This window comes from Xyrauchen texanus, chromosome 46, assembly GCF_025860055.1.
Source record: "Xyrauchen texanus isolate HMW12.3.18 chromosome 46, RBS_HiC_50CHRs, whole genome shotgun sequence".
Taxonomy (NCBI): Eukaryota; Metazoa; Chordata; class Actinopteri; order Cypriniformes; family Catostomidae; genus Xyrauchen; species Xyrauchen texanus.
In genome coordinates, this window is record NC_068321.1 from 10610431 (window position 1) to 10624064 (window position 13634).

At 40.2% G+C, this 13634-nt stretch overlaps 1 protein-coding gene and 1 long non-coding RNA gene across 2 annotated transcripts in view; one reads left to right on the forward strand and one right to left on the reverse strand.

Annotated features, from left to right (window-relative positions):
- The window catches only part of LOC127637959 (uncharacterized), a 158728-nt gene that overhangs the window by 123169 nt on the left and 21925 nt on the right, over positions 1-13634 (reverse strand). The gene's annotated exons all lie outside the window — the stretch shown is intronic.
- Positions 132-7722, forward strand: anxa2a (annexin A2a). Its single transcript, XM_052119233.1, has 13 exons — positions 132-228; positions 1380-1440; positions 1642-1732; positions 2435-2529; positions 2630-2743; positions 2899-2989; positions 3075-3154; positions 3329-3388; positions 5846-5939; positions 6143-6238; positions 6751-6809; positions 6957-7079; positions 7278-7722. The coding sequence occupies exons 2-13, from the start codon at positions 1390-1392 to the stop codon at positions 7335-7337; spliced, it is 1014 nt and encodes a 337-aa protein (XP_051975193.1). The 5' UTR covers positions 132-228; positions 1380-1389; the 3' UTR covers positions 7338-7722.

Here is a 13634-nt window from a genome sequence, read left to right on the forward strand (position 1 = left end):
AATCTGTCCAGACCAGACTATGATGAGGTGGAAAGAGTGAATTGGGTGTGCCCTAGTGAGAAGGAGCCCACCTCCTTTTGCAGAGTAGAAGGGTGGGACTTGAGCTTGATGGCAGGGAGAAAAGACTCAGCAGTGTTGATAAGCACCGCCTCTGGAATTTAACCACCACACCCATCTCACACCACATAGCAGGGACCATTCTGCACTTTTGCTCTGTTGGTCACCAAGGTAAGTTCATAGCTCCTTTTGTGAGTAAAAGAATGCTTGTAAGAAGTTAGGTTACTTTTAACCTCTTTTAAGTTACTTTAAAAGAAGTTACATACCTAAAACTTACTCATTAAACAGGGAAGGAATCTTTACAATCTGTTTATAAGATGTATTGCTCTGAGATAAACTTCTGTGCTTTTAACAGTGCTGCTTTTTTTTTTTTTTTTTTTTTTTTTGCTTATAAAACAGACTTCTCAAGATAGACTCATTTATAACCTCTCAGACTGCAGATGTTTGTTAAAACTCATATCTTAGGGCTGTGAGACATGACTGAGGCATAGATGGTTATTGTTCTGCCTTACATGTTTGCTTGCATTCACATGGGTGTGCCAGGTTTTCAGCAAATGCCCTTTTTTCCTTTTTTTTTTTTAAATTACTGTTTACTTTGAATCCGTTTTGGTCTTATTGCCTAGCAACAGAAGATTGTTGTGTATAACTAATAGCATTTTTTGGAGGTTCCATGTCCTAAGAGAAAACCAGCAAACACATTTTTCAAGGGTTTTCTGTCATTAATTATAATGTTGTTGAAAGTTTATAGTTAATGATTTACTATAAGAATAAAATCCCAAAAAGTGCAGAATTAACCATAAACATACTTGAAAACTTTGTCTATAAAATAATAGTATTAATAAAAACAAGGTTTGTTACAAAAGCTTTGTCTGGTGATTAATGGCATTATGACAAAATGAGGTGACTCAGGTTTCCTTACAGACAAGCAAATGCAATGGAGTAAAGTGCTGTTTTCCTTGTGCGCAAGCATGCCCATTGATTTCTGCAACTGTACATTACATAACTCTTAATGCATGTGATAGTGAGACACTCAAAGTCTTCTTTATAAAGAGTAAGTCTGCTCTCATTCCAACAGTTGCAGCAAACAAATGTAACAGATCAACCAATTCACATTATAATCCAGATATTATTCAGATTAATTATTACAGATTCATCAAATGTAAAAATTATTTGATGTTAAATGTATTTTATTTTGATTTATAATACTACAATCTTTTTCTTTTTTTTTTCTTGGTTTGCACTGGCAAAATAGTATTAAATGATGTACCTAAAATGTTATATAGTGACATATTGGAGTTAATAGGTGTAACTGTTCTTGACAGGACATCAGGGATGGCTCTGGTTTCTGAGTTTTTAGGTCAACTCACTCTGAATCTGGGATGTGTAAGTTTTAATACACTCATTTGCATATTGAAAATGCTAAAACTTTATTTTGCTGTAAAATGATGCAAAATGGGAGTTATGTTGTGACCATATAATAAACTATCTATATAATCCAAACTATATATACAATTTCATATAAACCTTATATCAAAGTCAGTATATATATATATTCTAATATTAGAACATATTGTTCCAACCTAGGGTGAGCCCACCTACCCTACTGTGTTGCCAGTGGGTGATTTTGACCCTGATAAAGATGCGGCCAGAATTGAGACCGCTATCAAAACTAAAGGTAAGAAAGTTAAACGGCTGCCCACTGTTGGAATTGCAAATCATAATGACGCAAGTTGAAGGGTCAGCCATATGATTGCTATATTTTTGTGCCCATCTTTGTTTCAAAAGCAAGTAATTTGATGATGAGCCATTAAAATCAAAGCAAAAGGCATTTAGTTTAGTTGTGAGTTTTTACTTGTACCATTTCTTTGTGTGCTATGCCCCATAATGAGGCCTAAGTTGGCCACAATGAGCAGCACTGGTAGAAGTGAGTCATCATCCTGTCTGGAAGAGATTTAACCACATAGGGAACATTTCTAGGCCAACGCCTCATTGCAGCAACCAGATTACTCCTATTCCAACCCTTTATATTCTGTTCTGCTGTATATTCTCAAATAAAATTCACAAACAGTCAGAGGTTGCCTGACTATTATACCAATAAATTGAAAGAAAAAATACTTTTCCATATCCCAGTTTAATGTATAAGCCACTTCTACACTGACTTGTCGAAGTTTGTCCATCTAATGCCATTTTTTTCGACTGGGGCATTGCTTGGGAAACTTGTTTGAAACAATCAATATTTTTGGAATTCTGTTTGGAGCCACCAGTGACACATAAATGACACACTTTACTTTTAAAACACACGTGCATTGTCCCAAATATCAATGCGATATTCCATAAATTGGCATCTGAATTTTTTTAAATATTACAATTTTTTTAGGGGTGGATGAGCAAACCATAATTGATGTCCTCACCAAACGGACATATAACCAAAGACGAGAGATCGCCTTTGCTTATGAGAGGAGAGCCAAGAAGGTCAGGAAATATACTACATACAGTCCTTCTGTGTTTAGCAACTGCAATATCTTGCCCTGTCCAATTCCTGTAATAATGGTTATTCATCACACGTCTTCAGGATATGATCTCAGCTCTAAAGGGGGCGCTGTCTGGCTCTCTGGAAACAGTCATTCTAGGCCTCATGAAGAGCACTGCACAATATGATGCCTCTGAGATCAAAGCCTCTATCAAGGTATTCTAAGCATTAAGATGATTTCAATGGTATAACTCTATTTATTGTGCTGGTTTTATAGGGAAATAATTGTAAAGTGTAACTGTTGTGTATGTTTGAGAGTTCGGGTGCATATGTCCTGTTGTAAATCATAATACTGTTGTGTGTGTTTGCAGGGTCTGGGGACAGATGAAGAGTCCCTGATTGAGATTGTCTGCTCTCGAAGCAATGCAGAGCTCATCGAGATTAAGAAAGTCTACAAGGAATGTAAGTGTTAGTCTCTGTAACTACAGAGCTCTACTGCAACATCTATGGTCTTGCTGTTGGAATAAACCTCTGTGTCCCATCACAGTGTTCAAGAAGGACCTGGATAAGGATGTTGCTGGTGACACTTCAGGAGACTTTGCTAAACTGCTGCTGGCATTGGTTCAGGTGGGGCAAAGCATTTCTTCTTGTGTAGATGGATAAAAAATGAACTAAACACAGAACATGTAGTACAAATTAAGTCTGAATTAGTTGTCAATTGTGATCTTCATGATGTCTGTCTAATGTGCCATTTGTAACTTTCCCAAATCACAATGGACACATGACTACATTCCACATCAGACCAAGAGAGATAGTCCCAGCTCTATCGTCGACTACCAGAAAATCGATGAAGATGCTAGAGTAAGTTTTTGATGTTATATCTCTCCATAAACCTCTCTATATATTTCTCCAAGTATTTTGGAGAAAGTAAAAAAAATATATGTCATCAAAGAAGCCAAGATTGTTGCTAATATTGAAAAATTGATAATGATAAAAATGTTGCATTTATGTGATTTAATTATAAAATGCTCTTTATTATATAAATAAAGTTAAATGGGCTGAAAAAATGCCTGAATTTGAACAGTTTAAAATTGAAATTAGTACATACTTGGAAACAATATCCAATAGTAAAAATCCGAAAATCAGTACAAACACTGCAACCGTTCTCACTGCAAATCTTTTTCTATCATGTAAATTGTGCCGATTCACTTTCATATTTTATTTATATTTTTTACGTATACCCTGACGTGTTTTCTGAAACAATGTTTTTTTTATGTATGTATTCTTGATTGTATCATTTGTAATGTTTTAATAAAATACATATCTGAAATCTCTCTATGCGAAATTAGCATTTCATAAATAGCTTACAAATCATCATCTGGATTCAATATGCTGGTTCAACATACATCAGTTCCATTCAAAAGTGATTACACAACACAAAAATTGTTGCCATATTCTCCTATCTTATCATTTACATTTAGTCACTTAGCAAAGGCTTTTTTCAGTTAAGTTGAAACAGCTATGTTTTCTTGAATCTTGAATCATACTTAAAAATATGTAAAAAAAAATTATCAAAAAAATAGCATTTACAAATTAATAAAAATGGTCAGAAGTCTAACATACTGTTCTTATAATCTAACATACCGTTATTCTACAGAATTGGGTAAGGGTTTTTCCAAAATCCATAAACCAAGACCAAAGTTATCGATTGTAACTTCTAGAGCTACATCCAACAAACTCAGCACAGACCTTCACAGTGTTCTGACTAGTAGTGATACTAGGCATCACACAATGAATGACTTTGAAAATCATTGCAGACAAAAACTGGTCATCGCACACCAAACGATTGGGGATCACACACTACCCGACTGTCAATCCTGACCTGAACCGATCACAAACTCACATTGAAACACATGCCCTCCCGTTATTGGAGACGTCTGACTGATATAAACAAACATGGATATGGGAACAGCTTGCTGTTGTTGTCGCTGCTACTCTGCATTACTCTGAGATGTGAAAGAAATAGGCAAAGGGTGCATTTAAGTGTGTTCTTGGGTGGGAAGATGCAGCCAGACATTACCCTGCACAATATACACCGATCAGCCACACCATTGAAACCATCTACATAATAATGTGTAGGTCCCCCTCGTGCCTCCAAAACTGTAACTCAGATAACTGCTCTGTTTATTGTACAGCCTATCTGGAACCAACAATAATGCCATGCTCTAAATCACATTTTTCCCAATTCTGATGGTTGATGTGAACATTAACTGAAGCTCCGGACCCACATCTGCATGATTTTATGCACTGCTGCCACACGATTGGCTGATTAGATAATCACATGGATGATTGTTGGTGCCAGATGGGCTGGTTTGAGTATTTCTGTAACTGCTGATCTCCTGGGATTTTCATGCACAACAGTCTCTAGTTTACTTTGATTGGTTCCAAAAACAAAAAACATCCAATGAAAATCAGTTCTGTGGATTTAAATGCCTTGTTGATGAGAGAGGTCAACAGAGAATATCCAGACTGGTTCGATCTGACAAAGTCTACGGTAACTCAGATTACCAATCTGTACAAATGTGGTGAGAAGAATATCATCTCAGAATGCTATTCTGATAGTCATGTATATTGGTGCTGTTTTGGCAGCACGAGGGGGACCTACACAATATTAGGGAGGTGGTTTTAATGTTATGGCTGATCAGTGTATATCCATTGGCTGCTCAATGTATGTCTTCAGATTTGAGTCGTGGGCATATACACGTCAAGATTTCCTCTGTAGTTGATGATAGTCAGCTCAAAAATATCAAACATTCTAGATGGATTCTTAGTCAGAGGGTAAAAAGTGGAGTTAGTACCATATCATTTACCATATATTTCGTGATTTTCAGTTAAATCTGTCGACTCTGACTTAAGCCAAATAGGCTCAACTAGCACCAACTCGGGTCGACTGATAATGCTGCCGAAAATCAGTGTTAAAGTCATGTAGAGTAATCCAGCATTAACGTCATCATTTTCAAAGTATGCAGGAATATAAAGTGCTTTCGAAGTGCTCCCTTTTCAGTGGAGGAAAACGCCATTCTAGTGTGGATGAGAGCTGAAAAATTTCAATGTGATTGTTTCCCGGTAGCTGACAAAAATCCCCAAAATCCTGTAGACTTACATTGACAGAATGTTCTAATGGGCCAAGACTTTTCAAACTAAAACTGTCAAACATTCAAATGTAAACAAACCTAACCCATCCATCCAATCATCCAGTTGGTGTTTACAATTATTTTTGATGATATTGTATATATTTTAACAACTTCATCAATGCAGGCCTTGTATGATGCTGGAGTCAAAAGAAAAGGCACTGATGTGAAGACCTGGATCGCCATTATGTCAGAGAGAAGTGTTCCTCACCTCCAGAAAGGTTCTTAAGACTTTTAATCCTTAAATCTTTCTCATTATATGGTACTGTGTATGTAATGAATGTTCCATGTTCATTTGTGGACGTCGTCCTGCTTTCTGCTTTGCCTGAAAGGCTAACAAGACCCCTAACACTAACAGGCAGGCACAAAGCGGGGCACATTGCGTATATCATAAAATAAAGTGGGTTTATGTTTGCTTTTACAGTGTTTGAGAGATACAAGAGTTATAGCCCCTACGACATGCAGGAGAGCATCCGGAAGGAGGTGAAAGGAGATCTAGAATTGTCCTTCCTGACACTGGGTAAGGCTTTGCTCTAACAATGACTACATGACTGTAAACATTATCAACTGTCTAGATAGATGCTAAGTGAAAATGAATATGTGAAAGCATACACTATCAAATAATGTTTCTTGATAAGAAACTGATACGTTCAACCGCTCAGTGCATTCTTCCTGTTCTTCTGGTCCTATTCCTTGCTGTTTTTGTAAACTACAGAATGTTTTTAAGATACAGGCCACGTCCGCACTAATACATGAAAACGCATTGATTTTTACCATGTTTGCACCTCTCATCCACACTAGAACAGCGTTTTCACCACCAAAAATGAAGACTTTCAAAGAACACTCCATAACCACATGCTTTGGAAAACGATGACATTAGGAATCTGAAAACAAAGGTTTCCAACTTAAACTGATTAGTGTGGACATGGCCTTAAATGCATATTATTCCAACAAAATCAAAGGTCAAGTTGGGTTTTTAAGAGTTTCAATGCTAACAGCCAAATCTAATCTCTTTGTTCTCTTTTCCGGCAGTTCAATGCTTTGAAAACAAGCAGCTCTATTTTGCCAACAGACTGCAAGACGCCATGAAGGTAAAATAATGTAAAAATAAAAATCATTTTTATTCTTTTTTGGGTTTGTAATCTATCTGCCGATGTTGCAGATGGCTTGCACTAGAGTTGCATCAGAAGGCGCGGAACTCTTTTAAGTTTCTAAATTGCATACTTTCTGTCTTTTAGAGCAAAGGTGCAAAGGAAAAGTTGCTGACCCGAATCATGGTGTCACGATGTGAGGTGGACCTAAAGAAGATCAGACAAGAGTTCAAGGCCCACCACGGGAAGTCTCTGTACCAGACCATAGCTGTAAGTTTCAGTAACAAACAAATGTCTGGGTGTTTTGTGACTGCCTTGGCCTATATTTTTATATGCCTCGGTGGCTAATGGCCATGCTTCCTGGGGGGTCAGATATTCCCTGGAAACAATTCCTAAAAACAAATACATGTGTCCAAACCTTTGACCCGTAATTGTATGTCTGACATCTCTGTGCTGTGATTTTCTCAGGAGCACACAAAGGGAGATTACCAGAGGGCCCTGTTGAGTCTGTGTGGAGGAGACGATTAAACCAGACCATCTCGGCTCCCGGCAGTCTCCAGAAAGGCTCACGAGAAGGACTTGAGCTCTGTGCAGGGCTAGACATATATCTCCTGTACCTGGCCTTGAATATAGTCCATACCCTGCTGCAGCTTTAGATATCAGTAAACATGCTCTCACTTAAACTGGAAATGACCATGTGTTTTCCATTAAAGACGATTGCCCTTTATAAGATCTAAATGTGCCATATTTGGTTTCAAACCTCATTTAGTAATCAGATCAGCAATAAAGCGAACTGATATTGGCACATGTTAACTGAAGTGCTTGGTTGTTACAACTATATACTTTGCACTTTTCTGGGCAGACATGAGTTCTTTCCCCCATTTCTGTACTAAGGAATAAAAAAGTAACACAATATTATTCTCCATGGGCTGTTTTTTTTAGTTTGTAAAAGACAAGATGTGTTGGAGTGAATTTCTATGTGGTGTTTTGAAGCTAAATATCAGTTGATTTAGGGAATGCGATTATAGGCAATCAGTTACATCATTTTTTTTTTTATGTTAATAAACTCCCAAGTTTAAGTTAATAGAATTTTCAGATTTAGATTTTAAACTACACATGCAGGTTAATTGCTCTTTGAGTAAGCTAACTCATACAATGAAAATTAACTTAAAATGTAACTATTTGGCTAAACTTAAAATAACCATGTAAGCTCAAGTTAAACCCTTCCAAGTAGAGGAACATATACATTTTTGTTGCCCCGCTCCGGTCCACATAATCCGTTTTCGCTCGGCCCACATTAAGCAATTAATTACGGCCCTCTAGTGGCCAAGATCCGGATTTCAGACAAGGGCCACACATGGGCCATAACTGGCCCAAATCTCAGCTGATCAGTAGCACATAACTGGCCCTGCATTAATCCAGAACATGTATAATATCAGTACTGAATCTCAGCCTTATGTATACCATATCAACACCAGCCTTTAACCAGAAACCCCATAACTGAGCCACACCCAAGCCACATCTAAACCAATTTCTGCACAGAATCTATTCTCAGGCATAATATCCCTTAAATCATATACATGTAGATTAAACCACAAAACAACTATTGCATGAAATCCTTTTATTTTTGTATGTTAAAATCAGGTCCTTTAGACAAATTACAATTTAGTTAATTTTGTGTGTTTTATTTAGTGTACATATGAGCACAAAGTAAAAGAAACCAACTAAATTGAATTAAAATAAAATGTAACACCTGCAACATGTAAAATGCAATTAATTCAATGTTTTCCAATAATCACAGTTATACATTTGCAGAGGGGACAGAAGGAAAGCCTTGCATTAATTCAAAACTCATGCAAGACTCATGGATCAAACAACAGATAAAAAGCAATACAATTGTATGATCACAGTAGTTATTTTATTGCCCACCTTAATACCTGCATTTGTTTCTCTTTGCGTGTGTGTGTGTGTGTGTGTGTGTGAGATAGAGAGAGAGAGAGAGAGAGAGTCTTGTCAGAACTGTCCTAAACAAGCAAGTTAAAAGTGTCCTGCACTTTAATCCTCAGCTGCTTCCTCCTTCCTCAATCTCTTTAAGCAGGGTCGAGAACAGGACGAGCAAAAATCAGGATCTGCTGACTGACTAAATGAGCGGAGAAGGCTTGCCATACTTTTAGTTTAGCAATCTTGTTAAACAAGAGAAAGGGACTGGATAAATTCTGAGTAAAAGTAACTTATGACATGACAATCTCATGAGGACGTAATTGAATGCTTAATGCTTAAACACTGCTAAATTCTCTTGGTAGATTTGAAGACATGCAAATATTAATAAAGTATAATTACATGTATATTACAATACATGTAATCAGTAAGTTGTCAATAGTTCAAATGGATAGTTGGTTTGAAAACTCATTATATTTCATCCCAGATGTGTATGACTTTCTTTCTTCTGCTGAACACAAATTAAGATTTTTGGGAGAATATTTAATCTCTGTAGGTCCACACAATGCAAGTGAATGATGACCAGAAGGTCCAAAAAGGACGTAAAGGCAGCATAAAAGTAATCCATATGACTCCAGTTGTTAAATCTATGTATTCAGAAGTTATATGATAGGTGTGGGGGAGAAAGATCAACATTGGATTTAACCACAGGAATCATATGGATTACTTTTATGCTACCTCCATGTCCTTTTTGGACCTTTAAGGTTCTCATCACCATTCACTTGCATTGTATGGACCTACAGAAAGGCATACACATCTGGGATGGCATGGGAATGAGCAAATCATTTTCATTGTTGGGTAACCATTCTGTGACAGGGACGATGGTGGGCTGGGTGGTGGGATTCCGCACACCCGACATCTAATCAGGCTAATCAAGCCTCAGAGAGGGATAAGGGCTGACTGGAAGTTGCATTGCGAGGGAGAGAGAGATTTACGGACAGCTGTCTGACACCTTGGTGTGTTTGTCTTTTTGTTTAAGTTTTGTGTTAAAGTATTATTTATATTGTCAAGCCGGTTCTCGCCTCCTTCTTTACATTAATCCCTTTACATTCCTTAAAGACTCTTTTTACAAAAACAGTTACTTAACAAATCAGTGAATAAATCTTTTTTTTTTAACAAATTGGTAAACAAACAAGTTAATGACAGACAAATCGACATTATCTAAAGTTATTTCACTCGAATTAATAAATGTGACTGGAGTGGTTTGCAGAACAAAGCATATCAGAGCATTTTACAGGTTGAATAAATAATTAAATTAACAAATTCATACATTTTCCTTGGTCTTGCCAAGACATTATTCTCAGTGGTGACAGCCCCTTGAGAGTTAGGAAGAGATGAGTGAAAAATCTGCTGTACACTGCACACTAAATAAGAGCGAGAGAGAAATCTAACTGACAGTTTCTAAACCGATTATAGAAAAACAAACTTATAGCAACTGAAACTTAAGCACTACTGTTCCACTGACCACTAAGAGAGCTTTGCTGTTAGATCTACGGCGTGTTGCCAGTGGCTTTCTCCCTCCTCTACATGCCAGTGCAATCTACGCCCCTGGGTGCTTCGACAGCTTTTCTAAAAGAGTAAACAACTCCTCTAAAAGAGCAATAATTTCTCTAAAAGATTTCACGCATTGGCATCAAATGTCTTTTTAAAGATTTGCCTTTGTCAAGATTCCATTCCGCATTTGCTTTGTTTCTGGATGCGGCAGATATCGCTCCGCTTCTGACGGTCTTAGACGCTGCCTCGTGTGTCTGGGTCGCGATCACACCGATGCAGCATTTGTGGATGGCTCATGTACTCATTGAGAGAACTTGACCATGGCATAATTGCGGTCATGGCATTCCCTCCTTAAAGGGAACGCCACTCCAGCCGCACACCCCCCCTTTTTCCCAAGGGATTGAGAATGACCCGGTTGACGATGGAGGCAATTTGAGTAGTTCAGCGGCCGTGGTTTCACCTGTTAAATCTCCATGAACCACCCGCCCCCAGCAACCTTGATTGCTTCCGTCTGGGCCATGGCCAGTCTGATGTCTCTGTTTGCACCATTTAGCAGAAATATGATGTCGCCGCTGCATTGGAGAGCATCGCGGTGTCTGACGCAGAGGACTCAGCTGGGCTGCCACGGGAGAATACTTAGTTTCCTTATTTTCATTTGCGGTACTCACTTTTTCAATAAAAGAGAGATTTCCTCATCCCCTGGGTCAGCTAGCCGGTGCCCACAAACTTCATCAAACCCTTACAGGCAAAGTGGCACTCTGGATATAGAAACTTCACCTCCACATCCACGACTGTACAACATTCACAACCCCGACCAGCCGGTTCTGACGAGTCCAGAGGACACCTCACTAGGACCTCCTCCTCAGTTACTAACCCGGTCACTATAGGGTACGCGGAACAAGTTAAGTGCTTTGAGATTTTTCTCAGCACACATGCCTCAGTCCGCACGTCTCAATTTTGCTTGACACCGACCCTTTCTACGGTTTGCGTTCGAGGGCCGGGTGCACCAGTACAAGGTCCTCCCCTTCAGCCTGACCCTGTCCCCTCGCGTCTTCACGAAGGTCGCAGAGGCCACCCTTGCCCGCTAATGGAAGTGACCATCTGCATACTCAACTACCTCGACGACTGGCTGATCCTAGCTCACTCTTGAGATGCACTATGCACTTACAGGGACCAGGTGCTCAAGCACCTCAGCTGTCTAGGTCTTCAGGTCAACTGGGAAAAGAGCAAGCTCTCCCCGGTTCAGAACATCTCTTTTCTCAGCATGGAGTTAGACTCAGTCTCAATGAAAGCGTGCCTCACGAATGAGCGTGCAAAGTCATATCCCAAGCAGCCTCAACACGACAGCGGACGTGCTGTCATGACAGGCTCTGCTCAATGGGGTGTGAAGGCTCCACCCCCAGGTGGTTCGCTGATCTGGTATTTTTATGGCAAAGCACAGGTAGACTTGGCCACTTCCCAAGAGAACTCCCATTGCCCGCTCTGGTAATCCCTCAAGTCGGAGGCAAGTCCCCTCGGTACAGATGCGCTGGAATACAGCTGGCCCCGGGGCTAAGCAAGTATGCCTTTCCTCCAGTGAGCCTACAGGTGCTGTGCAAGGTCAGGGAGGATGAGGAACATGTCACTCTAGTGGCCTCTTACTGGCCTACTCCTACTTGGTTCTCGGATCTTACGCTCCTCGTGTCAGCACCTGCCTGGCAATTTCCCCTGAGGATAGACCTTCTTTCTCAGTGGAGCAGTGGAAAGGGAACGCTGTCTCCAAATAGAGGCTCGCCCACTGGGTAGTTGACGCCATCGGATTGGCCTATCGGACCCAGGCCGTGCCCGCCCCCTTGCGGGTTCGAGCACACTCTACAAGGAGTGTGGCATCCTTGTGGGCACTAGCCAACGGCACCTCTCTAGCAGGCATCTGTAGATTCCTTCAAGATTCTACAATCTCCTGGTTGAGTCGGTTGACAACTGACCAGGTATACTGCTTGCGCTAGAGCCTTTCCCATCCACCGAGGCAAACATGTGCTCTTTTAGCCCCAGGTGAGTCCTCAAACTTGCGCTTCCTAGATGTTCGTTCTCCCCAGCCTTCTGGCTTGCGAATTCAGTGTAAGAATTCCCAACCAGACCCACTACTAGGGTACTAACTACTCTGTACTGGAATAGGTGCTCCATAGTTGCCTGTTATCACGGTAAGACCCTGTGATGTATTTTCCGTTGTACCATCCCCCTGTCAGGCGTACCCGCATCTTCCTTGGGCAGTTCCACTGCCCCAGTCGCCATGTTTGTAGAGCTCCTCCCTCATTATGCAGGACATACCACCACACCACTTCCATGTGTGGCGTAACAGGCCCATGTGGTATTTGCCACATATTCACCTCCCCAGCCTGGGCAGGATGTGGTCACCGTGGGGGTCTTTTCCCCCTGAAGGAATAGGACTGGATTAGGCCGCATCTAACACTCTATGAGGAGAAACATAGAGAGAGCTGGCACGGCCTGCTCCCATGCTTGTCACGTCGCTTGTTCCCAACCTTCAAGGGAAAATCCTTGGTTGGATGCTGGGAACCTAATAAAAGTCTTAATGGGATGTTGGGGAAGGTTACGTGCAGTCTGATGCCCATTCTCCTTACAGCTTGCTGCACCAGCATCGGCAGATCACGTAACACAGTTAAGTGTAGGTGGCGCTATTGAATAGGGACCCATTGTGTCACTACAATCGACAGAACGTCTAAGTTACTAGTGTAACCCCCGTTCCCTCATGGAGGGAACGAGACTTTGTGTCCCCCTTGCCACAACACTGTACCAAGCCGCTGTAATGGCCGAACCTTATTCTCGGCTCCTCAGTGCAGAACCTGACTGAACAGATGCACAATCCCTGCATTTTATACCTGTATGTCCGGTGGCGGGACATGCAAATTCTGTTTGCCAATTTAGCATTGGCCTTTTTCACATTCAGAGGTATGCGAGGCTCCCGAAAGAAGCCCTTTGTGTCACTACAATCGACACAACGTCTCGTTCCCTCCATCGGGGAACGGGGGTTACACTAGTAACCTAGACGTTATCTTTAGCTTAATTTTTGCCAAGACAGTCTTCAAGGGTTAACAAATACCCTTAGGAGTGAGGAATAAATGAGTAAAAGATTTTTGGTGCTCTAGACAGTTCTTGTGATCTATATAGAGAGAGAGATAAACAAATATAATATCAATGTTTTTATATTGTTTACAGATAATTTAACCAGGAAAAGCTACAGAAACCTACATTTTACTTTGTTTAGCTTTTAAGAAGTAATTTTCGACTTCATTGTCCCCAGGAAAAAGGATGTTCTTTGGTTAAATGAAGCACTTT